This window comes from Necator americanus, chromosome X (genome assembly GCF_031761385.1).
Source record: "Necator americanus strain Aroian chromosome X, whole genome shotgun sequence".
Classification (NCBI taxonomy): domain Eukaryota; kingdom Metazoa; phylum Nematoda; class Chromadorea; order Rhabditida; family Ancylostomatidae; genus Necator; species Necator americanus.
In genome coordinates, this window is record NC_087376.1 from 856,962 (window position 1) to 882,099 (window position 25,138).

General features: G+C 38.6%; 3 protein-coding genes across 5 annotated transcripts; all 3 read right to left on the reverse strand.

Moving 5' to 3' along the window:
- Window positions 1–3,366: 3,366 nt before the first annotated feature.
- On the reverse strand, window positions 3,367–6,391 carry RB195_021121 (uncharacterized protein; the record flags this gene model as incomplete). Of its 2 annotated transcripts, none has more annotated exons than XM_064207704.1 (7): window positions 3,367–3,690; window positions 3,853–4,035; window positions 4,562–4,633; window positions 5,433–5,537; window positions 5,594–5,716; window positions 5,930–6,025; window positions 6,347–6,391. In XM_064207704.1, 7 exons carry the CDS (start codon window positions 6,389–6,391, stop codon window positions 3,367–3,369), a joined length of 948 nt encoding a protein of 315 aa, XP_064063585.1. The 2 variants fall into 2 exon arrangements, with proteins under 2 accessions (XP_064063585.1, XP_064063586.1); XM_064207705.1 differs by lacking the exon at window positions 6,347–6,391 and adding an exon at window positions 6,086–6,145.
- A 2,190-nt stretch (window positions 6,392–8,581) lies between these two features.
- On the reverse strand, window positions 8,582–16,807 carry RB195_021122 (uncharacterized protein; the record flags this gene model as incomplete). Of its 2 annotated transcripts, XM_064207706.1 has the most annotated exons (13): window positions 8,582–8,697; window positions 9,076–9,168; window positions 9,332–9,394; window positions 9,448–9,524; window positions 9,584–9,944; window positions 10,725–10,857; window positions 10,927–11,076; window positions 11,142–11,234; window positions 11,352–11,444; window positions 11,836–11,910; window positions 13,014–13,168; window positions 13,579–13,697; window positions 16,728–16,807. In XM_064207706.1, the coding sequence occupies 13 exons, from the start codon at window positions 16,805–16,807 to the stop codon at window positions 8,582–8,584; spliced, it is 1,608 nt and encodes a 535-aa protein (XP_064063587.1). The 2 variants fall into 2 exon arrangements, with proteins under 2 accessions (XP_064063587.1, XP_064063588.1); XM_064207707.1 differs by lacking the exons at window positions 9,332–9,394; window positions 13,579–13,697; window positions 16,728–16,807 and having other exon boundaries at window positions 13,014–13,154.
- Window positions 16,808–20,154: 3,347 nt separating this feature from the next.
- RB195_021123 (uncharacterized protein) lies at window positions 20,155–23,409 on the reverse strand (the record flags this gene model as incomplete). The annotated part of the gene is made up of 3 exons (XM_064207708.1): window positions 20,155–20,242; window positions 20,988–21,099; window positions 23,343–23,409. 3 exons carry the CDS (start codon window positions 23,407–23,409, stop codon window positions 20,155–20,157), a joined length of 267 nt encoding a protein of 88 aa, XP_064063589.1.
- Window positions 23,410–25,138: the final 1,729 nt, after the last annotated feature.

The following is a 25,138-nucleotide window of genomic DNA, read 5'->3' on the forward strand; positions in this document are numbered from 1 at the left end:
ACCACGTAGAAATCAAATAGTGGCTTTTTTTTTTGCTCTCATATTTTCTTCTTTCCCTAAATTTTCTAGTCTTACAATTTCCTTATCGGCCAGTTCATATTCTCGGGGTTCTTTTTTATTTCTGAATGTGTGACAATATATTTTCATTTCCTAAGTTTTTGGCCTCACTGAGCAATTAAAATTTCACAAAATACCTCAAAACAATAGAACGCATGCCCACACAAAAATGTATGTTGATTCTATGAGGTGATGCGTGGGCTAAAACTGTGAACAAACAATCCGTTAAGGTATTACTGTGGAATGAGTGAATTGTTGACATGGGACCGCTGTAAACTTTCTTTATGGGCTTGTTATGTGGAGGTGTCTATTTTTTGGGAAGGAAATTCCACTCTTGGTCACATCCAGAGATTATGTGGATTAAGAAGAAAAGTCAGAGAAAGAATACCAATAAGTGAAAGGGTGAATCATTAAAGAATTTCAAACGTATTTACAATCTGTCACATGTGGCATGATGTTTGAGTCATTAAGCAAACAACTGATGAAAGAGAAAATTGCTTACTAGAAAAAAAATGCACTTCGAAATTCTTTCAGGTGCCAGCATGCATAAAGCTACCGTAACGCTAGTCTTAATTGGTGCGATGGGAGGATGTGAGTGAAATCGGATTACAAAGCCGCGTGAGGTGGCCAATAATAAGCGCTTAAGCAAGTACCTGTGGAAATCATAATAATCTAATCCAAGAGGAGAATTCCCGTGCGGAAAAGAACGAAATTATTGGAAGAAACTTTGCTAAACAATGTTGAAATGTTGCAAAAAATGTCTTTCTTCTTCTTCCCATTGGTGGCCTTTTTTCAATTTAAATAACTAGGTGATTCTTTTAGTTATCCCTTGTGTTAAAAGAATTACCTATTTATTTGAAACAAATTCACTGCGTACCCAAGAAGAAAGTCACTGCCGACAAGACTATATTATATATTTCGTAAAATGGGATTCGTTTTGCATAAAATGTGGATTCGCTCCCATCCTCATTCATTACTTAGTCTTTCAAAGCATCAGCCTGCAAATATAAAGAGTCAGAGAAAAGCTTAGCAAAATTAAAGTCAAATGAGCAATAAAAAGTTGGGAAAATGAAGAATATAGAAGGTAATAAAATTACGTACAAGATGAATTCTCAAGGAAACAAGCAAAGAGGACGTTTGTTGTAATAGTGCCAATAAGAAGTGAAACCTGATCTTTTGTCTGAGAGCTGTAAATTATAAAAAAACGGCTGATTTTGAAAATACGTGGAAGCAGGGAACGTAAAATGGAGAGTTGTCGAGCTCAGAGTGGATATTGTAGAAATGTAAGTTATCGAGTTATGCACAAAGCTACAGATTCCTCGTTGAAACTTAGAGAAAGTTCTTTTAAAAGCACTGATAGTGGCCGAATGTATTAGATTGAGATTGGATGGAAAATGTCTTTAAAATTTTGCGTTACGTAATTCAGAAAGTATTTGCTCAGCAAATTAAAAAAAGAAGATTCTAAAGCAGTGACGGTTTAAAATGTTCAAGAGCGAATACTAGATAGTCGATTCCAGAATACACTAAGGAACGCCGATTATGAAAACAAATGAATTATAATAACAGTGCTGATTGCTGAAAATCTTGTCAATACCGTTGTTATCTGCTCGGTTTCAGGATGGGAAGTCATTGATTACAGATAAGGTGCTTGAGTCTTTTGGTGATAAGCAGCCTTAGAGGTCATCTGTACGATTAAATGTTAATGTGGATTCTTGTAGTCTTGAACCACGTAGGACACGATTATAAGTCGATATTGAACAATTCATCTCATTTATTGGCTTCAAATTTTGTTTAAAAAACATGTTAACTGATTGTGCGAGTTTCCTGAAGCACTGTACAGTCTCGTATCCAGGAGGCATTAAAACAACGATACGTATATCCACATGTGTAAGCTAATAAACCTCAATGGATGCAACCCAAAATTGATGTACTTTGCCTTTTAAAGTGTCATTTTAACAACAGAAAGGTCTTAATCCAGATGCTTCAGCAACGCAACGAAATGGACGTTTGAAAGCCAAAATTCCTCTGCGTGCTGTCTCCTATGAGCTGCTGTATCAAGGGAAAACCCTTTCAATCGGTTGCATTTCTATCGACTGATCGAACGAAATCATTAAATCGATATATGTCTACCTCCCTGAAGCTCCATATCCTCTATTTGCTAAATAAAATTTATCGGTGAGTTGAACTCGGAAGAACCTAAGCGGTTATCCTGTGATGTAGTGTGACGTATTCAGCCGGTAATCCCACAGTCCACTGCTAGATGAAGTTGTCATCAAAATTGCCAGGACGTTGGGAATTGTTTACATAATGGGATCCTTGAATGCCACTAAAGAGGTTTAAGGTTGTTTTTTTTTTACCGTATTCTATTGCAAAAGAATGACCTAGACAATAACGAGAGACTCGTGAGGGAGCGCTTCTTACCTCGGTAGGTCCTCATAGTCCGCTGATAACGCAGACAATATCGTCTAAAGAGAAAGTTCCACACTAAATCCGATATCTCTCGAGAAGACTTAGCCACAAGAAACTGTATCCTGGATTGATTTTGATGACTTGAGGAAAAGGAGCACTTGAGGATAGGATCACATGTCAGTGATCTATATCCTGTGATCTAATTTTTGACCGGTTCATCAATAAATGAAGGGTTAACGGCCGCAGTTGCTTATGTTGATGCCATCCATATGGCACGGGGATTGTACTTGTACGCTTCCAACATGCCGTGGATTACTATCGCCTTCCCATTGGAGTCTCAAGGTGAGGCTAATAGTAAGACAGTATTCCAAACGTATAGAGAGAATAAGGCCTGTCTTTCATAGGTTTGACAGCAAAAAGTCCTAGAAGTCTTAGAAATGTTAGAAAATTGATTGTTTACGATGAGTGGTTTTTTTTAGTTATTGCCAACTTCATGATTAGTACAAATGTATAAAACTCAGCATTGGATTCGTCTTCTTCTCCTTCGAATGTGCAGTTTCCTATATGACTATGAAGTATTGAGAGAACGCTTGGAGATGATGCAACAGAGAGAGTGACGGATCCTTTGTGCCAGTATTGTTTCTAGGAATCGATGAATCTCTTTTGTAATAAAATTGCAGATAAAACCATAAGTTACAAAAATACTGTGGAAAGTGTATCGACCAGGAGCATTTGTAGCAAACAATAGTCACAGATAGCTTTATTCAACAGAAATTCGATAGTAGATAGCTTTATTCAATAGAAATTTCTATTGAGTCTAACAGTCACAACACACAACCTCCAGCAATTTTGAGAAGATACAGCTACAGATCTTCGATTTAAAAATTCTAAAAGTACGATTCATAATTGAGTTACTTCTGCAAACTCGCCTTTTCGAACGCCTTTCTGAGGATCTTCAATATTTTGGGTGTAGAGGAAAGCTTGCGATGGTTTGCGTGTCTTTTTCTGTTGACTTGATGGATCTTCAACTGTTGATCCAGAAGAGATGGATAACACACTTTGTAGAGATTCGCTTCTAGTTATTTCTTCAATTTCCGCTGGCTTGTCCAGCTTTATTATCACATGTGGATCGTCCTTCGTCTCGTGCAGCAAATTCGCTACAAGACGTTCTAATTCGTCCAGACGAAGATTTAGAAATCCGAACTGGCTGTAGAGATCTTGTTGCTGAAATTAGCTGAAGATCATCATGCACATTTACCACTTACTGTACATCTCTCCTGGAAATGACAGTATCTCGATAACATACAGGAATACCAGCGCCATAAAAAACAATCCTATATCACGACGCACCATATATTTTTTTAGGATAAATCCATTAACACTCACCTTAATCCTGAATTTTTCCAACTCTTCTGTCTGATCAAGAGTCTTTTCAACTATGTCACTTTTAAGTTTTTCCATAAAATTGGCCATTCCATCTTCCAGCTCTACTTTGCTTTTCAATTGTTCTTTTTGAAGAGAATCAAGCCTCGAGCCGATTTCCTGTTGTCCATGGAGGAGAATTTGTAGCTGGAATTTCCAATTTTCTAAGAAATCTAAGAATCCATTGCCTACTGAAAAGATAGTATCATTGGAAACGTCGTGTCTTAGTTGGTGACAAATTTTCTTTCTTCCTTGGTTCCAAGCTTTCTTACTCAATTTTTTAAAACATAATTTAATCCTAAATTACTTACTCTTATCTTCTTAGCTCTTTTTTGCTTCCGTATTCTCTTTCAAGAAAATAGGCGAAAAGCGAGCAGTAACTGATTGTGAAGAAATTCAAACCAAAGGCTAAATCAAAGAGCAATAGCGAAATGGCGAAATGACGAAAAATTTCAGTCCGAAAGTCGTCATCAGTTTTGTGCACGACATGTTCAAAGAAGTCTTCCGGCCATCTAAACCTTGAAAAAAGTTGGTCTGGATAATTTGTGAGGCTAGTAGTCCTATAACGTGCGAATAATGTATGTGATCTTTAGAGTTCTCGTGATTTGTTTGCATTCTGCGCGAGCAGTCGGATCCTGGGTTTCTCGGGATCTGATAGATACTGTACACTTACCCCCTCTTTAATAGCTGAAATGGTCTCATCTTCTGCTGATTGGGAAGAACGTTGTTGCGGTGCAGGAATCACCTATGAAAAAATATCTCTTTTAATAGGGCTTCTTTAGCTGCTTAACTAAACACTTTGTTATTATCCTGAATTTACTTGCAACTGTTTAGCATTTGTTCCTTTTCATTGTTTTAGCGCCCATATCTAGTTAATTCGTAAAAAGAAAAGATTAATTCGAAAAAGATTTGTTGCTAACATCAGCTCGTCGACCTCACTCATGGATTTTTTATACATATACTTTCGTAGAATACAAATGACTATACTAGTTATTTTTTGATAAAAACAAATGCCAATTCATAGTTAGCGCTTAATGTCTTCCGGATGACTGCGATGCGCTCCGTAACGGTAAAGAGAAAGGGGAATGTGAGCTATAGAGTGAAAAACTGCGATGTAGCAGAGTCATCGCTGTCACCAAACATTCGGTACATACCGTATGAGCTTGGAAAAGTACGAACTGTAGGAAATAGTACTAATGAAATAGAATTTAGAACACCTTTCTACTTTTATTAAAGGTTTCTATCTTATCTTTTCATGACCAACTGCCGCAATTATCTTGTGACATGCCTACGCTTAATTATGCCCGTGAGCAGTTACCTCACAATGTTTGTGGATCGTAAATCAAGACCCAGGAATTTCTGTTCCATATAACACTAATTTGTGACCACAGAAAGTTAGATAATACAAAATGATCTGAGATCTGGTATTTAGAGTGACCAGGTACTGCCCTTGGCTCAAACCATGCTGAATGTCGCTAAGTTATAAGCAATCCATACCAGATTACTGGAAAGTACATCGCAATAAGAAAGATTTTTGCACATACATGTGTTTTCTCCCGGATATTTTCCACATTCTTTTCCATTATCGACTTATCTTGTTCAACTCTTTCAATGAACGTTTTGTAGTCCTGACCGAGTGCTTCATCATCCTAAAAAAACAGAATCATAGATAGCTATCTAGAAAAAATTAACGTTGCACTAATACCTCTTCATAGCCGAAAACGTCACCATCAGGGTTCTTCCTTTTTTGTGGATTATGCTGCGAGCTCGTTTTTGTTCTTTTGCCATAAGTTCCTTGAGAACTGAGAGGCGGTCCTTCCACAAAATCCTTCATTAAAAGACTATTTTGCATTTTTATATAGTGTACACTTTCATTTCCAATTACAGGAGTACTCCTCTACTGCAGTGAGAGGCAGCAGTACAGCGAAACATATTATTCAAAAAAAAAAGACTATGATATCTTCGCTCGCTTTTTGCTTTTTTTATACTGCAAATTCCACTCATTATCATCTATTTACTATTATATTATTGATCCACCCACCACAGGAATAAGCCGAATAAGTCTTCGCTGCTCCTGCTTGACGCTCGGAGAACCGTTTCTTCGTAATACTCGTACCAGTTTATCACCATCCTTAACCTAAACTAATAAACGTAAATGTCGTCTCGTACAATGCGTGGATATTCCGAGCACCATCACCTTTACGAAGCTACGTTTTGTGTAGAGTTGTTTATGAGGTGTGTTGGCGTAAAAAGACATTGCCGGAGAGGATGCGTCGCGCGGTGGCGATGTTTTCTCCAGAAGCACCCACGCAAACTTTGCTTTGCCTTTTTGTCATTCGCTTAGTCACATCTTTGTCTTTGTCGTACATTCGCTACAAGTTCGATAAATTCGATTCATCATGAAATGGCAGAAAAGTAAAGTTACGAAAACAGATGAGGGTGAAAAGGGTAGGGTTACCTGGACGCGTGCTGTCGAGTCAACCACTAGATAAACCACAGCCATAATCTTTCCAAAAAAAAAAGAAACGAGTAACAGACCAGCTTAGAACGTAGCACCTGGCCAGGCTCGAGCTCTCCTGCTATATCCTTCTTGAATATTCTATATGAAAAAACATTTTATAAGGACTTACTTCGTAACTGTTAAAATTAATGCTACATCTTCGCACAGTGATCACTTCAGAGTTATCAGAAATTACTATTTTTGTTGCAAAGAAAACATCTATCAAAGGAATTTGGGCAAGTATTCCTACAAAATCCAAGGAGCTGACCGGATGAATGTGCGACTAAGCATGTATGAGTAGCAGCTACTACTCATGCATCCCTCTTCCTGTCCTTTTTTACATGCAAAATTTTATGTTTAAATAGGAAGTACGCCCGCTGCACTCGCTCATGTTCACCTGGAAAGGGTAATCAACGTCGTTCGTTCTACACGTCTATGTGTGCACCTTCGAGAAGTGAAAAAGATGTGCAGCCTAGTTTTTCTTACTTTTCTTATTTAATCGGTGGGCTGGTATTAATCGTCTGGCGTGAATGCCCGCATCGTCGTCGAAGCGTGTCGTCCTTGAACACAGCTCTGCACAACCTTCTCGATCAGCAACAAGAGCTTGCACAGAATCCAAAAATTCGTCACCGTTCCATATCCATAATGATTGACTAGTGCACTTCAGATCGACAATGTCCGGTGCATGGAGTTCAACGCTGTGGAAAGGAGAAATGTTACCGAAAATTCCACGCCACCCTCAAGGCATTTGACCTATTTGGGTTGGGCTTTGGAAATGTGCTGGAGAACAGCCCTATTTTACAATATCTGGATAACTTCCGCCTTGTAGCTGTGTAAGTTATACAGCTCGTACATTCCAATATTCAAATACCTGATTACTTTTGCATAAGTAGGGGACCGCAGGATATTGCAGTTAGACTTATATACGTGAACACTTGCAGCCGAGTAACAATGAGAAACTATTAAAATTTTTCACGTGAATGCGTATCGACACAACTGTACCACTTTTTTGAAATATCTAAAAGTTGGCATGCAAAAAAAAAGTTGTAGACATTGAAATTCTTTAATTTTGTATTTTACAATGTCCAATACTGTCAAATATTGTGAAATAAGTGTCCTAATGATTGCGTGCAAACTGTATTTTCCAAATTCTGCTTTTCCAGAATTATACGATTAACGCCAGTCAATAGATCAAATGTATTATCTGTGCTCCCGTTGCTTATCGATTTGCTCGAGCGGGCACCAGTGATACTTCCTTTTGTCCCGATCGAGTCCCCCAATGGCTTCTTTTCTCGCGAGGGACTCGAAGAGCATCGTAGTTTTCTTTAAAGGACCTCGTAAAAAGATCTGACCATCGGGTCTGCGGTCTTCCTGCGATGCGTGATAGTCAATAGATAGTATTTATCGTTTGTATTCAGATTTTAGTTGACAGCTCTGTCGGCAAAGTGGATCTCATCCAGTGATCAGCACAAAACAACAGTACAAAACATGGAAATTGTAGTCGTATTTGTCTCGCGTGTTAGAGCATTTAAGCGTGTTTGCTCTATTAACTTTTTCGGAGCACATCCACCTGGATGCTGCCGGAAAAGCGCTAAAAGTCTGTTTTAAATTTGTCTCCTACCAAAATCGTAATTCCTCTCTGTATTCATATTCTATAGGGTCCTGGAACTGGCGATGTTGGGTCTCTGCACCAAAAGAAAGGTTGGGAGAGTAGATCACGAGTATGAACAGTTTATTAGGATAATTAGGAGGAATTGGGCGTCGTCACGCCCATACTCGTAATCTGTCTTTTGGTGGAGAGATCTCAACATTGTCAATTTCGTGGTGTGCTTCATTTAAGTTGTATAATGAACAGTAATAGATAATTAAATAAATGAAATAAATAATGCCGCATCTACTCTGATACCAAGTTAATCGAATTTTATTTATATTCTCGCTGCAGTCAACAGCATGAAGTCATCAAACACTTGTAACTCTGTTAACCCCCAGAATAATAGCCGTCAAAAATTTATTGTTCATCGCAAAAATTCATAGAATATGCAAATTGAAAAGGTGGACTAGCATTTCAAGTTAGAAAAGAACGCACAGAAACATAGAGACAATTGAAAACGAGTTGTCTTATAGAGTCAGCGAAGTAAAGAAATCATTCGTACAAACTACGAATGCGTTCTTCTGTTTATTTGCATCAGAGCTTCATCCGAATGTTTTTCGAAGTATTTGAACGCTACGCATGCTTTCCGAGCGAGATTCTGGACGATCGTGATTTCTCAATATGCCTGTGGAAGATGCTGGAGATTCGACGCGATATCCTGAAAAAATCGAGGGAATTTTTCGGGGTAGCAAAATAGAAATGGCTTTATTCAAACCTAGGATCCTAGAAAAACTTAAGACGTACGCCTCTGTTCTTACTCATTTTTTCTAACACGAAACACCACAAAATGTCTTGTCAATCAAAATTAAAAAGATGCAATTCTAAGCCGAGTATAGAAAATCCATTGTGAAGATTTATACAAATGAAACGTGCAGAGATTGTTTCTAACGTGCGTATAAGTGAATTTCTAATCGACAGAGGTTACACGCATTTGATCGATACTTAGGAAAAAGGCGCGGAAGTTTATGTGGGATTCGAAAACATTACAGCTTTGTACAAATCGTTGCAATGGATTATTTCATATAATAGTTCGTACCGTTTCTACTGTCCGATCGAAATCTTTCTGAAGAAAACTCCCGACTCGCTTCTCTTCTGTGTGACTCTTCAGTATAGGTAGAATCTTGGGCTCCTGAATTTCCAATTCTTCCAATTTCTAGGATTTCTCTTCTACAAAACTAGATAAGATTAGGAGCAGTTGTTGTTTTTGTGCAGTGCATGGGAAATAGAAAGTGAAATAGTTTTAGCTGTGCAGCATTCATTAAACCAAATGTGAGGGAATTTTCACACAACACCTCTTTCAAAATGTTTTCTTATCGAGTCAAATACTTCACGGCCAGGTGAACGCTGTTCAAGCTCTACAATTTCATTAAATAAGATTCAACAAAACGTGAAGCATTAGTATGAGTACCTCGAGTCTCAAAACTGGCTCTTCTCGGATGCGTATAGGATCGGGGAGGCGATACTTCTCTCGTGTGCGATTCATATCTAAAAACACTCGAAAAAAGATGAATCAGATTTTTTTAAAAACGGCCTAAGCGGCTTACCTGTACTTTGAAGTAGAAGAGTAATCGCTGGCATGTGGGCTCACGCGAACTTCATCTCGAAGTCGATCGCGATCTCGACTGTCATCTCGTCTCACGTAGATCTCACGTTCGCGGTCTCGTTCGCGATCTCTATCACGGTCGCGTTCACGTTCGCGTTCGCGCTCGCGTTCGCGTTCACGCTCACGTTCACGTTCGCGTTCACGTTCACGTTCACGTTCGCGTTCGCGTTCACGCTCTCGCTCTCGCTCACGTTCTCGGCTATCATCACGCGATATATATACATCACGAGCGCGACTGTCGCTTGTGTCAACACGAAGTGGAACGTCAGTGGTGCGTGGTGAATGAGATTCACGCGATTCACCTGTAACGTGAAAAGTTCATAGCTTTCTACAGTATACATTCTCAAGGATTCAAAAACATGAAAGTGATGGTTGTACTTCAAAATTTTAATTCATTTTTAAGTGCAGGAATTCTAATTCAATTTGAATATGGACAAGGTTATTTTTAGTGGCTAAAATTTCTTAAACAAAAGCACAGAAGTCAGCGTCTAGTAGCCTCAGCCAAGAAAAAGAAACAGTGTGATTCTAATAAACGGTCATCATCATTGTGCTGATTGACTGATCGATTGATTTCGTGTAGTGGGGCACTGACCATTTGTGGTGTCTTCGAGATCTGCGACCAGTCAAAACAAAACGTTTATCTTGAAAATTGTCAAAGTCGTGCTGACTTATTGACGATTTTTGTCAACGTTTGATTTTTCCTGTTGATGTTTTATTCCCTGAGGCATTTGAATTTCTGAGGATTTCTTGGAAGGCAAAAAATTAAGGCGTTCTTTAGGGTTTTTGTCAAACTGGTCAAACAGTAGATCATATTGCTCTCTTGTGTTCATAATTGCTGTAGTGGTGAGATTTTTTTTGTTTCAATGTATCATCTCTATGTTATTTCCCATTTGAATCAACAACAAATGTGATGTTGAGCTATTATGTTAGAGTAAGGAGCCACAATTACCAATTAGTAATTGTTCGTTAGATGATTGATCGTCATTGTTTAAAACCAAAAACTTTATTCGCATGATTAAATAGAGCAGATGAGCGTTAGCGGTTGGACTCATGCAGTTCTAGCTATCTGTATCCGGACTCACTTGCGTAGGAGGACTCGTGGATTCGGTGCGACGAGGAAGAATGCGATCGTTGAGCAGCACCTTCGATGGGAATTACACGGTCTCTACCTGTCACCGACGCGTATCGCCGTGGTGCTTCAACCGTCAGACGACCCTAAAGTCATTTGATTCTCTTTGACTGACTAATTACGTCCCTAAAGAGGTCCCAAATCACAACACGAACCCTAGAATCGATGTTACTCGAAATGCGAGCATGATCAACATCATGTGGCATTTGGTACTTTCGCACAAAGTACATCTTCGTGAAGTTGTCACGATCACGAACGTCTTCGTGACGCCCCTCGATCATCAATGTGTCGTCCTGCGTTTTCACCTAAAATGTTCGGCTGAGCGACTTTCTAACTAGTTGTCGAATCGCGTTAGAGGTCTTTTTCCTACCTGAATCTCTTCGGGTTTAAATTGATAGCAATCCACTTCTACTGCAAACCTTCGTTCGTCGTTTATGATGTTTGAATGCACATCAATGCCTTCCTGGAAAATTTCTGTTCAAAAGAAATATTGAGGATTGAAAAAAGGGATTTCGCCAAGGATGGTTACTTCAGAGTGAAGCCATGCTTTATGAGAGTTAAGAGGGATTTAAGAATGAACCTTGAAGATCGGCTCAGCCCATCGTGGATAAATGTCCAACCAGAATGGATCACTTCTCCAGTTCCGATCAAGGCGATCCAAGTGAGAAGTGAACTGAAACAGTATGATATTATTGTGCTATTTTTCTATTGTGCTGTTGTTTGCCTGTGGTTCGTAATAACTCAAAAACTACGCATAGCATATGAGGCTAGCACTCCTAAATAGTAGTGAAACCCACATCAGGCGAAAACCAGTTCGTAAATCGAAATCGAGCAATGCCACGGACTATTGTCATTGCCATATTTGCACAACACATGCGATTATTGAAGAGAAAATCGAATATTGACAAAAATGTAACTCCTAACAACGTGAACGTGCATTGGAAATGGTTGCACTTAGAAAAATGTAATTTCGCATTCCAGCTGACCACTTTATTTTGCCTCCTCTCGTTTTCAGAAAATAAGCAAAGTTTTTTTTTTCAAAAGAGATTTTCTTATAAACCTACTCTCGGCATCACTGCGTCCATTCGGGGCCAATCCGACGGCCAGTCGCGCCACCAGTGGTCAGTATCACGCCAGAACTGTAAGACAGTGGATTTCAGGAAAGGAGTGCATTAGACGAGAAAACCACCAGCAAAACAAGGAAAAAGCAACAGTAAAAGGGGACAGGATTTTATTTTGCTTTTACGTAGCCCTGAATACTAAATTACGCTAACAACTAATGTGGTTGCGAAAATGAGGTGACCGTTGATAGACGGTGAGGTATGAGGAGTGACATTGACAGTGGACCGGATCATAATGGGCTGGCTGCGCAGAGGCAAGGCAAGTCCAACCAACACTGAAACGGTCAATACGAATAGAAGGTATAGTGAACTGCAATTAATGAGAAGAGTCTCGCATAAATCTATGGATGAGAAGCAATTGTCCAGAAATGAAGAAAGGCAGAAATTTTGCTGCAGTAAGAAGAAGCGATGTTCTGATGTTCCACCAGTTGACGTAACAACTGTTACGAACTATAGACTAGAAATGCTTATCTAGAACTAGGGTCTATAAGAAAATACACGGAACGCAATAGCAATCCTCAATTACTCGCTTCCGATATTATAGTCTGCTATAGAGAAAAAAAAAAGTAAATTATCTACATATTATGACTGAAATTCGGTAGAAGAGGATAAATTCTACCGATTAATCGATGCGATCGCTGTTGGCTTCATATTTTAACTCGTATTCTACATTGAAAAAAATCAACTCATTCTTAAAATCAGAAAAGCCGCTCCCATTAGTGATTTGCGAGAGATTCTGAAAGGTTTTCAAAGGAATTTTGCATTACTAGCGGAAAATGAATGACGGACAGAGATGTTTTTTTTTTATACAGGAAGCATGTGTGAAAAGATGTTGAATAAAGTAAATAAATTAGAAAGAGGCATCCTTACGGTGCGACAAGACATGTTCGACAAGCTGGTTTTTATTAGTTGCGGTCACCTCATGTTGATGTACAGCCACTAAGTCTTGAGGATAGTCAGCTAAGCGAAATGCGAAGAGTAAGCGCTGAAGGCACAGATGCGAGTCATTTCTGTGTCCTGAAGCAGAGACTGACTGCGCGAGGAGTGCCATCTCTGGCGAGAGTGTGGGGATTGAGGAAGATGGACGTGTGCGTGAATAGTTGTAGGTGTCTCACACTCACCCTGTTCATGAGGTCTCTCGGGCGAGGCCAGTCGGCAGGCCAATCCTTCCAATCATCGAACCAATCCTCTCTAGCCCACCACGAATCGCGATGTCGCATTGCGACGTCGTCGAACCAATTGCGACGCATCGTCACAGCCATTCTGACAGTATCTTCTGGAATGTTCCTGTATATTTCGTTAGTGCAACCGACGATTAGCCTGACGCGTACATGTAACATGGAAGGAACGATTATGAACCACGAAACTTAGGCTGCTGAATGCCGCGGCGATTGTAAAGCAGTATATGTATGTTGAAAACAACGAATGAATAGTGGCAGTGTGAATGGGTTATTCGGACCTCGAATTCAACCGTCTCCACCCGTTCACCTCTGTTGCAACGAAAGGCTTTCTCGAAGTGTTGTCGGAAGGTCGACGTGAAAGGAAAACAACACATTCAAAACAAAGAAAAACAGGAAATTCCTAGGATTTGTGGTAAGAACCTTGATAATTTCACAAACAGAACTATCATCGAAAAAAAATGTTATGAACATGACTCAGATTGTTTTGATGTTTTTACAATGTTACCGTCCTCCTTTACGCAAAGCAATGAGTGGGCGAAGATCGCCTCCGCGGCAAATTCACCTGACGGTATGTCAACTGGTTTTCCCGAGACGCTCGAATCGGGCAGTTGCGATGGAAGGATCCTAGAGAGGTGTTGAATGCAGTAAATGTGCGTTTGTGCTCCGCACACAGCCATGAACGAGGAAAACGATGTGGTGTTTGCCGCTCGACTCCATGCACACACAAACGCACCATTCCCTAGCAGCATGGATGTTAAACACAACTCCGCCCGCCAGGAATGGTTTCACTTCAACTGTGACGTGCCATTGCACATGTTCTCAAATGTTACACTCGTACAAAACTGTGCACAGAGGGACGCGCTTGCGCTCCAGACGTACACTCAACATTTTTGGGACGATTGTTTGGTGATGTGATGGTTAACGAAACACTTTTTAATCCTATAAGTTAATCTGTAAGAGGAGATTTACTGGACAGTCTGCTTAGTGAATCATCGTCCTCGTTTTTTTTTTCGGATGAAAGCGAAAAGGCAATATTGCATATGCATTCAAAAATTTTCAGTCGCAAATTCTTGTAGATGAGACTTCGGACGATGAGTATTTTGGTGCTTATGAGGTTTTCGGAGGGACGCAGATGCAGCTAATAAAGAAAATTCACATTATTTTCTATCTCCACCATCACTGGGCTCGAAAAAAAAACCCGTCGTCTGCATCTCCTCTGTTCTGTTATTAGTCAGTTAAGTATGTATCTACATACCGGTAGAGGACATAAACTTTTATTCTTCAGAGTTCGGATGTCGTGACAAGTGAATGCATATAAACTTAAGTAAGACTTAAAGTTCTGTGTAACCATGGAAGAAATTAATTTCCGCTTCAACAACAATTATGTTTCTACCCTTTGATCCCACCGAATTCAGAACAACCAACAATTTGAGAATAATTTCAGAAATTCCCCTAAGTCTAAGAAATTTCGCAATATGAACAAAAAAAGATAGAAGCATTTCCTTTCCATTTTGCACTGCCCTTAGGGGATTACGTATTCGTCGAAAGAAATGCATGCAATTTACTTTAGGATACCTACTGCCGCTTAGGCTGTATGAAAAGAGTGCATTTGAATGTAAAAGATTTGGTTCATGAATACTAATCTCTTCATCTCCGTTACTTCGAAATAATTCAACTCATATAAAAAGCTTTTAGAAGAATAAAAAATAAATAAAAAATACGCTGTGTGAATACGAATGTTTTTTTTTTACTTTTCGTTCGTCGATATTCAACAATAATGAAACAATCGCTAGTGACGGATGTGGAAATGTTATGAAAACTCCAGAGACTGTGAGCACTATTGTTGCTGTTAGCGTACAAAAAGGGCGAAAATTTGTAATCGATTCGAACACAACGCTACTAGTTTCTTTTTTTTTTCTAAATAATGTCCTATAATGGTTATTGTCCACTATATTCACACTTTATTATTCGAGCAGTTTTTTCTCGCTCAAAATCTATGAACGACGTGCAAACGGGAGTCAAAACGACAACGGTGAATGTGAAATATGCGTTAAACTGGTTGTAAATAACAGTAAAGGTGGAAAAATCGATGGAACCACACTGAAATGATAACCTCCACCACGAGGTGGTAAAACTTGATCTTTATGTGGTGCGTGTTCGGTCTTTTATACTGAACGAAGGGGTGGGGTTGGGCGGCACCCAAATGTTGAATCACCATTACATCGAGTAATTGTTGCTCTCGCAAAGACTACGCAATTACTGGAGATGTATACATGAGTAAAACAGAATGAGTAATCGGTAGTTATGGATAGCCGTTGGCGTGATGTCGAAACATTTCGACAAAAATAATCGTCACAAAAATTAGATCCGGTCAACACATTAACACATCACTATCCCGACAAATGTGACACACCCTACTTCCCTAATGTGGACCTAAATCAATGTTTATCACATTATCGGGAGTATCACCAGTTTTATTTTCCCACGCCTTTGAAGAAAAAGATGAGAAAGGTGTCACAAAACTACGGTTTTTACGAACAGCGTAGAAAAACACAAATTTTCCACGAAATTTATGCTTTGTATTGAAAAAATCTTTCACGTAGCTCCAAGAAGAACATCACAACAACACTATCTTCAACTACTTTATGATTAATTTCCTCAAAAAAAAACCTCAACAGTCGTGATTTTTTAGGAAATCGTAGATGTACTCTTTTGATCTGTGGATTACGTGGAGGAAGTAATAACGCGTTCAAAGGCAAATCTAAATAGTATCTAGGATGCAGGGAATGGAAATGCCATCTTTCTTGCATTTTTCAAACTATGGAATAAATCAGGGTCGGAAAATCCGATTTGCAAGTAAATAATAAGGTTGGGACTGGAATGGCTTCATTATGGACCTTCTCTATATTTTCTCTCTGATAAAATAAAAATAACAAAGAAAAAAATGAACATGGATATATCAACAAACGTAATTAGAGGTGACTTAGAAGCTTATCAAAAATCAATACATAAACCTATAAGATTTCATGAATGCAGACCCAGGACAGTCCATGTATTATTACTCATTTAACCATAACAGTATTGTTCAGTTACTGGATCTAAGACAATGTGACAGAAAATACATATATTACTAAGTGTATTCCATTGTGATGACTAGGATTCTGATCGCAGTGCACAGTATTGTTATTAACTTAAAATATTCCGACTTATGCTGTTTTATAGAAATATTCTACTCTTGTTCTAAAATTTTTAACTACTTCTGTACCCTTTATAAGTACGTGTCAAGTTCTAGGTTGCTTGATTGTGGATTTGGAAAAAATGTAATCAATAGTGTAATTCACAGTCCACCTTCATTAGATTGAGATCGCTCGATGGTTTCCCTGGAACGATGGAAACATCTAAAAACCTATTGACATCCTTAGACTAACGTGCTGTAATTGTGCCTTTTCACCACATTTAAATGCAATAAGCATTGACGATGTCAGGAAATCTCAGTAGGATGCATTGAATTTCTGAAATGAATTTCTTTTCGAAATTTGAACATTTTTGAAATATTGAATACTTACATGTCTGAAATTTTACTGAAATTTGCTTCGGAAAAGGTTCTGTTCCTTTTTTTGGAGATTGATTTTGCTCTAAGTAAGCGACACTTACCGAATTTTATCTGAAACTGTCATACCGGAGAGATCCAGTACGGATTTCTGTATGCACGTGCTTGCACGGGTACAACGCATGTGCCACTTGCACTATCTTAACGGAACAGCCGGCACCCTACATGGAATCACTATGAATGATGAAAAGTGAGAAAACTCCAGGAAGCAGGGATGAGCAGGCATTGTGGTCGCATTGTTTTATACTCTGTCCACCGAACCGGGTTAGCGCTGCAAGGATTTTCCCATTTTGCGCGGTTGACTCAAGAGTGTTACGCTTCCTGAAGTAGGAAATGTGTACAGGTGCCTCTGGATAGGGGCTTAGAATCCAGGAACAGTATGGAAGTTTGTTCTTAAGAAAGCCTTGGATTTCTCTTGGAAATGGAAAAATCAACATTTTAGGTGCAAAGTGCATTGTTTGTCAGTTTCCAGAGTCAACGATTCACCTCATGCGTATTTTGAAGCAATTAACAGGTTCCGAATCTGCAAATCGTCAGACCATTTAAGGCCTATTTGTGCTTGAATGTTGCCGTCATTTTATGGCGAGCTTTCACCATAATTGGCGATGAGCTGGTCTTCTGTGAGGTCAATCGTCGAATTGCTAAGTTTGCTGCTCTTATGAGGATCCCCTGTAAGTTTAATCCAATCCAAAATCCTCAAAACTGGAGATAAAGAGGTCTCTCCGGCCGTTTTCTGATCTACCTTCCATTTGTCACAAGTTCGGTGACAAAATAGATTACATAACTAAATCGTTGGTAATTCTTTTATGTATTTGCAAAATCTTGACAGAACTAATATGTCTCATCACTTCCTGAAAATTTATCTGTAGGAATACTTGAAACGATGGTCGTAGACATGATTTCCTATTTTCACTCATGGGATTTTCAGAAATGAGATAAAGAACTGTGCATAAATCCTGTATGTGCTCATCACCTATCCAAGAAAAAACTCAGCTACATTTTTAGAGCGCAACTTTTTCCACCGCTAGTCATTGACTCTTTGTAATCGTTCAATCAAGTAAAAAGAAATCGAAACGGTAGGATATTAAGAGAGGAAAAAGCCCAGTATCCTCCTTCAGAGCCCTTCCTTCCTTTGCAAAGAGGTAAACCGTTTGCTTCTCATTCTCATCCATCAGTGAGACGGGAAAATCCGAGATAAATGAAGAGAATATTTAGGAGAGTATCGCCGCTTCTTCTCTTTATTCTTATTTAAAAACAGGTATACGGATTCTTTCAATGGTGAAGGGAATTCATCGTAACCTTTGTGCCTATTTCTTCCAAATTTCTATACCTTGTTAAGATAATCTTAAGAGATTACTTTAAGAGGCACTATGGAACCGATCCATGATCTCAATCCTCCGCCATTTCATTATAAATTATTCTTGCTGAGATGTTCTTCAGCTCATTTTTTGGTTATCCGCAGGGGATCTTCTTAATACCCCCCTGATATTTATAGCTGTAGTTTCATTATGAGCCTGAGTCAGCACATTTTTCTTTTATGGGAGGAGGAGGAACATGCGCTTACCAGTTGGCTTCTTTCAGTTGAATGGGGACGCGAGACATCAACGTTATCGACAATTTCGACATAAAGGCAGAAAGGGCACGGCATTTTTACGGCACAGTCGCATGCGCAGAACATTTGAATTGGTCGCATGACTCATCCGTCCGTCACTCAATCCCCCCTCACTCACTAGACGTAGGTGGTACTGAAACAACGTGACAAACTAGCACCTCTTACCTCCTACATCCATAGAACACCTTGAAAATGATTCTATTCTTCGAAAATTCAGCCGCGATAGAGCGGAGCAACTTTGCGGAAGTCGTTTCCTTGTTTAAGCAATGTAAGAGGAACTGCGAGAGTCCAACAATGATTTCATACGAAGTGATTCAGTATAAATCATTTGCGCATCAAACAATACTGCTATTATGCTTATATAAGAGTTTCATATTCAGAAACGAAACTGTTTCGTTAGTGGCACAGCCGTTAACGTTTTAGTGCGTTAGCAAATAGGAAGGGAAGTTGTGAGACGGTAATTGTCCACAAATTCCGCTTCCTGTCATCTTAATCGATCGCATCTTGCCATATTCAGAGTGACATTTTGTGTTTTGTAGACAGTCACAGTGATATAAGAATATTTTCACCTCAATTTACCTTGTTGTCGATGAGTTTAGGCAACAAAAACTGGATCACTAATGGTTAATCCTTAATATAATCATCAACTAATATATGGCTCTTAAGCTCTTAATTCTTAGTAAACGTTCCTTAAACGTTTATTCCGAATTATTTAATAGGATTTGCCATAGTGTTGAAAACCTTCACTATATCGACATCCATTTGCAGCGCCTTCCTTGTTCATACCTTTTCCACCGAACCATTTCAGTTTTTTATTTCTTTTCCGCAATTTTGCGAAATTGGCCTCTATTTTTGGATGTTTACACGTCCCCACTTATGTTATGGGAACGTTTTTTTTTTTTCGTTCCCGGTGCAGCTGCTGGATATTTTGATATGGATAATTGTAAGTTGCAGGAACCATATTACACTGGCACGGTTACGGTTTCGTGACTTTCGATGCTCTCTGGTTTTATCACACCCTCAGTCAGTAATGTTAGTGTGAATCTGTCATATGGAGAAATACATGGCACCAAATAATCACGTTCCAGTCGTGAAAGTTCCAAATCGTGAACGTGCGCTACCAATTCAAGAGCAGGTAAAAGTCTATAACACGAACAACCAAGTTTATACCGAAGTCCTGGAACGGAACCCTAGACATATTTTCCAGGTTTTTTCTTCATCTGTACAACTTGTACATCGGAACAGGAAACTTTTGTGATAACTAATGTCTTCTGTGGTCAAAGTACAACAATAAACTATAATACTTCTTCTCTTCTAATTATTTTGAACTGTGGCAGAGAAGTTATAGCGTAATTTCATCTAACAACACAACTGTAACAAAATAAATTACAACAAAACAACTTAAATTACCGAAGGAATTTATACCTAGGATTTCTGACGAGCGCATAGTAGAAAGTTGTGTATCTTTCGGATTTCATATTGTTTGGAATAATATCATAGATGCTGGCATGGATGCTATATCCATGAGAAATATATAAATGGGTATTGCAGTTTACTGCTGGTATCGAAAAATCGAATCGAAAAAAATCGAAGAATAACGCATAAGTCACTGAAGCAGTCCACGTTTACGAAGATAAGAGCTCATATCTAATAATCAATATTTGATCTACCAATTATGACACTTTCGCTATAGTTTCACTACGTTCATTTCTTTGTTTAAGGACATTTTCTGCTGACACATATAGCGACGGGTCCTTGTGATATGTATTACGAACCTAGTATCAAGCGCTAAGGTAAACGCAAAGCCAGGAAGAATTTCACGGTTTCGGAAGGTTCTGTAGATCACGTCATTACAACAGTTAGCTATATCGATCATCGGGAATGTTCATCATAGCAACGTTGTCGACTTCGATTCCTTGATCTACCCCGTGATCTTTGCTATTCTTCCTAAAATTCCTCGATGGAGTCTGGACTTTTCTTCATTTTTATATTTCTCACCAGCTGTACTACAATAATTTCAAAGCATCGATTTCTTGGATATCCCATATTCTAACCGCATTAGTGTGTCCCATAAAAACTGAGATTATGTGGATTTTTTGTGCCCGTGAACGTCATGAGTTAATTTAACAACCCTTTCTCCTCTACCAATAAATCAACACCTACACAATGTATAACTTTGTTTCTAGCCTACGCTTTAAACTAAACGAAATAGCGTTCCGGAAATGTGTTATACCATTGCGACCTCTTAGTCAGCATCTATTTCCAGAAAATTCTCCCGATGGATTACATTGCGAAGTTTGCACTACACTTTTTGTATGATTGACTGCTCTGGTTTCGTCAAGTGTTCTCGCGCAACTAAAGGAGCTTTTGCTCAAATATGGATTGATCGGAGCAAACAGTGTTCGCGAGTAGAATTCAATGATTGAAAGATTTTGTAATAACGGCCAGCCTACTAGCTGTGTTTCCGCAAAATGTTATTTATCAATCTTAAAGGGGGCCGGATGTCATTGTGGATGGCAAGATTGATTCGCACCTCTTTACCATTGTGGAAAACAAGTAATGTTCTAAAATAACCACCAAGTTGTAAAAGAATAGCTAATCGAAGAAGAATGGAAATATTTCCTACAAATGCAAAAATGGATTGAAATTATGCATTGTCTCACAATTACATTTTATTGAACTGTGCACAAACCTGCCAGATGCTGAGTCCGGCTGCCGAGAGCATGGAAACGACCACCCACATCGATAATCGGCTGCCAGAGTCGAAGAAATGTGGGGAAAGAAAGAAAGATATGTGGACAGTCCTTTACACAAATATAAAATGAACAATTCATGAGATCCTTCCTTTCAAACCAATGAGATTCTTCAAGTTAGGAGGAGTGTGCGTAAAGAAATTCATAATAATGCATCGATAAATGTATTCATAAGAATTAACCAAAATTAATGTATTTTACTGCTAAATTCAGAGTTCACAGACCTATAGAAGAATAAAAAAAAACTGATTATACCTGTCTTTTAATCTTTCGGTAGTCTTCCATAGTACAATTGGGAACCAACGAAATTTCCATAATTGTCTATTTTTCTGCTCGTCATCAATGCTCGAGCGTATTCCATGGTTCATCACAATAAATTGTTGTATGTAAGAACGATTATTTTAGAAACAACGCTTTAGCGTTTGGAACGGTGAAATATATTGAATCTTCTGAATACGTAGGTCCTAATAGCCTATAGGAAATGTTGCAAATTTTTCATGCAAATCCAAATTTGAGCAATTTAAAAAATTGGGTCACTGAGAGAATGACGTGCGAACATAGCTACCATGATGAAAAGCATGAAAGAAACAAAAAAAAAATGGACGAAACATTCCAAAATTATTCGTAGAATGCATATCGTCAGTAGCAAAACATCGCTTCTTTCCACTGCTAAGCTTTTCAAAAGCAAGACTTTGTAGTCTTTTATAAGTGCAATACTCATTATGACCACCACCTATTTCTGGAAAACTCCAGAATGCAAGAAATGTGGTAAACTTTTTACTCACCGCTGTTATCCCATGACTTTTAACAAATAGTAGCGGGATCGGAACTTGATAAAAAGTGCATGAATAGAGATGTGATGTGAGTCTTGTGACAGATTTGGGGTGAAAGTGACAATCTCAAAGCCAAGCCCATTCTAAGGATTCGTGGCTCTCTGGAATAAAATTACAGTGTTACCCAGTTTCGGAAGAACCTACAATGTGGAGTAATTTGTGAACAATCCAGCTTGTTTTTGATGGTTTCGGATCTTAACGTAGTTATTGTGTTCAAAAAGCAAAGAATCATCAGGAATGGAGAAATTATTGGCGCCCACTCGATCAGTTCGATGAACATTGGGGGTTAAGGTGATGAGGCGATGGATAAATATTTTACGGATAACATTTCCGTTCACTTGTAATAGAAATTCTCTTCGAAATTGAAGATGGGTTGAGGAGACTTCATATCTTTCACAATTATATCAGTTCAATACCAAATCTCATCAGTTAGATCAATGCTGATCAATTAGATCAGTGATAATGGTCCTTTTCAACACTTCAAACCCTCAAATCGATTACTTCTTCCAACACGTAACTTTTAAAAGAAATGCCTGGCATCAATGTTCGTAAAATTCTAATACTGGTTGACGAAAAATACCAGATTACTGTAAGCACCTAGTATATAATTTTAAGATCGGTAATTTGACCAGCAAAATAGAAACTCTTATAGTTAGTACTTACCTCGTTTCTATGTGTGTAATGATGTTCAAGGAGCAAACAAACAAACAAACGAACAAACAAAATTTAGCTTCTAATAAGATTTTTTCTTTTCACAAAGAATTTCGCCAATGAAATTGTTTGGGATGGAAAGGTTACACTCGTATACAGTGAACGATTCAGTTAAGGTACAAGATGTTGAAGGTCGATTCAATATTCCACACATGGTTCGAGCTTTTCTCAAAGGGTCTTACGGTACCAGAGATAAGTTAATCAAAGGAAATTCAAACAAAACTCATCTGATCATGGACGAAAAAAAAAACGCCGCCTGGGACACCAGGCACATGCACGTCCTATCATACATCATACACCTACAAAATAACGGTGTAGATCATGATGGATATCCGTTATCACCACTGTATACCTGACCGTGACACCTAACCATCATAAAAGTCCTGAGAAAATCCTGGAAGATACAGTTTTTGAGCAATATATGAGAGAACATATTCGGTCAAAATTCGAAGGAGCAAAAACAGGCTTAAAAGTGCATTCGCATCCAACATCAACAGAAATATATCATATACGCGATTTTTTGATACCATCTAGTCAGGAAGTCACCATTGTTGATTTGGTTATGTTCTTATTCATCGTGTTAAATTTGTAGATAATTTCTGTTGGGACTTTAGGAATGGATTTTTGATCATCCATAAACTGCTGGATTTTATCTACAGGCAGAGATAAATCAAAGAAAATGATAGGATTCCAAAAACAATCACAGCTCTGCCATTTCTTCGTGATCTCGAAAATCGTTCAAACCTCTACCATTCTCCGTACGACAAGTCCAAGTGTCCAAGTTATCAATCACGGACTGATCTATACCTTGAGCCATGTATGAGGCTGAATGATCCTGGCGAATGACTGCACGATAAAATATCTTGTAATGGTTGTTCTAATATATGAAATTTAGACTTACACTGGTATATGTTTCGTTCAATGCCTTCAACCCCGTTGATTTGCCCTCGGCAAGAAAATACATAGTTGGTCGGCTTTTACCAACTTTATGGACTCCACGAAGTCAGAAAAAATCACCTTACCGCTCATTTGAGCAGAATTTGTATGATAACAATCACTTTTCCCTCTAATAGTCTCCAAAACCTCACTGGCTCTCCCTCTGGAACTTTAATGGTTTTAAAATGCTTCTTCTTCGGCAGTACCCAACTGTTGCACTTTCTTACTTATTTACCTCATCTCTCAACTTATATGGAAGCGTGAGCTATGTAGTTTTACTATAAACTTCAATATTTTAATTCTTACATTTTATCTCTTGCCGGCTGAATACGACCACCTTTTCGATGTTTCGGTGTTGGCTAAGGGCCACATAATTCACCAAGGACTAAATCTTTCACTTTCATGAGGGAACCGCTATGTTCCCTCATGTTAACAGAAAGTGCTTAATTCCATGAATTGTTTAATTTTAATTAGAATCAAAATTCTAATTAATTGATACCAATCTCTAGGAACGATTATTAGGGTGATTTTTTTAAAGTTCATTAACTAATTCATTCTTTTGATTTCATTTTTGTTGTCTGCTTCCATAACGTGTCTTTCAAAGAAGCCACTTCAAAAGAAAATCCTGGTTACCCATAACCAGAACTACATCTTTGATCTCATCTCTGATTCAGTTGCAAAAAAATCGCAAACCTTTGCAAATATATAAGATTGCAGCAAAAATGGAGATTATTTCTATGAGCATAAAGAAAACATCTACAGTGTTATGATGTACGTTCAACACTGTTCAGTAATGTGGCGCTATTTCTGGGAATTCTCTTATGCCGAACAAAATTCTAACCCCAATATGAACTTTTCAGGCAGTTTTGTGAAATCGTAGGAATTGAGAAATCTGGAAACTGCATTCATAAACTTTGGCACATAATTTAAAACATGAAATGTGTTTTTCTTTGAACAGAACAACGTTAAAGATTCTAAAAAAGAATTATAAATTCTGAATATGAAAAATAAACGTGGGTCAGTGGAAAATCTTAGAATTACAGAAGGTAATTGCCTTAAATTATGCAAACTCGCAGGAAGTGAACGCCATTCGAATCTTCTCTAATTTGAAAATCTCACAGGATTTCGGCGCTGGGACGGTTTTAAGGAGGTCACATAAGCTACGTAGACGTGTGAGCTGCATGTAATTATTGTTGAATTTTGCCGCAAATGCGAGCATGTGGCGAATAGGACTTTCAGAAGATCCGCTGTATTTCTAATAAGAACACCTCGTGCGATAAATCACTCAATCTTTAGAAAGAAACACAAGCCCCATTTATGAGGCAAGTGTCTCGTGGGAGGGCTAGAACGAGAAGCCGACAAGGGGGGTTTTGCCGCCCGTCCACGAAGGGATTTCCGAAGAGCGACCGTCTGGTTTCGCACTGTCCTCCACTACTTGTTCGTCGAGTGCTGTCCTCTGGCTCCTTAAAAGCGCATTTTGACTGTGCCACCTCCACTTCCGAAATCCTGATTCCGGTCACTTGACTTGGCTTTTGTGGTTAGTTAACACGTCTATTTAATCATAGGCAGTCGAGGTATAAAGCATCTGATCTTGCACCCACCACTGTATA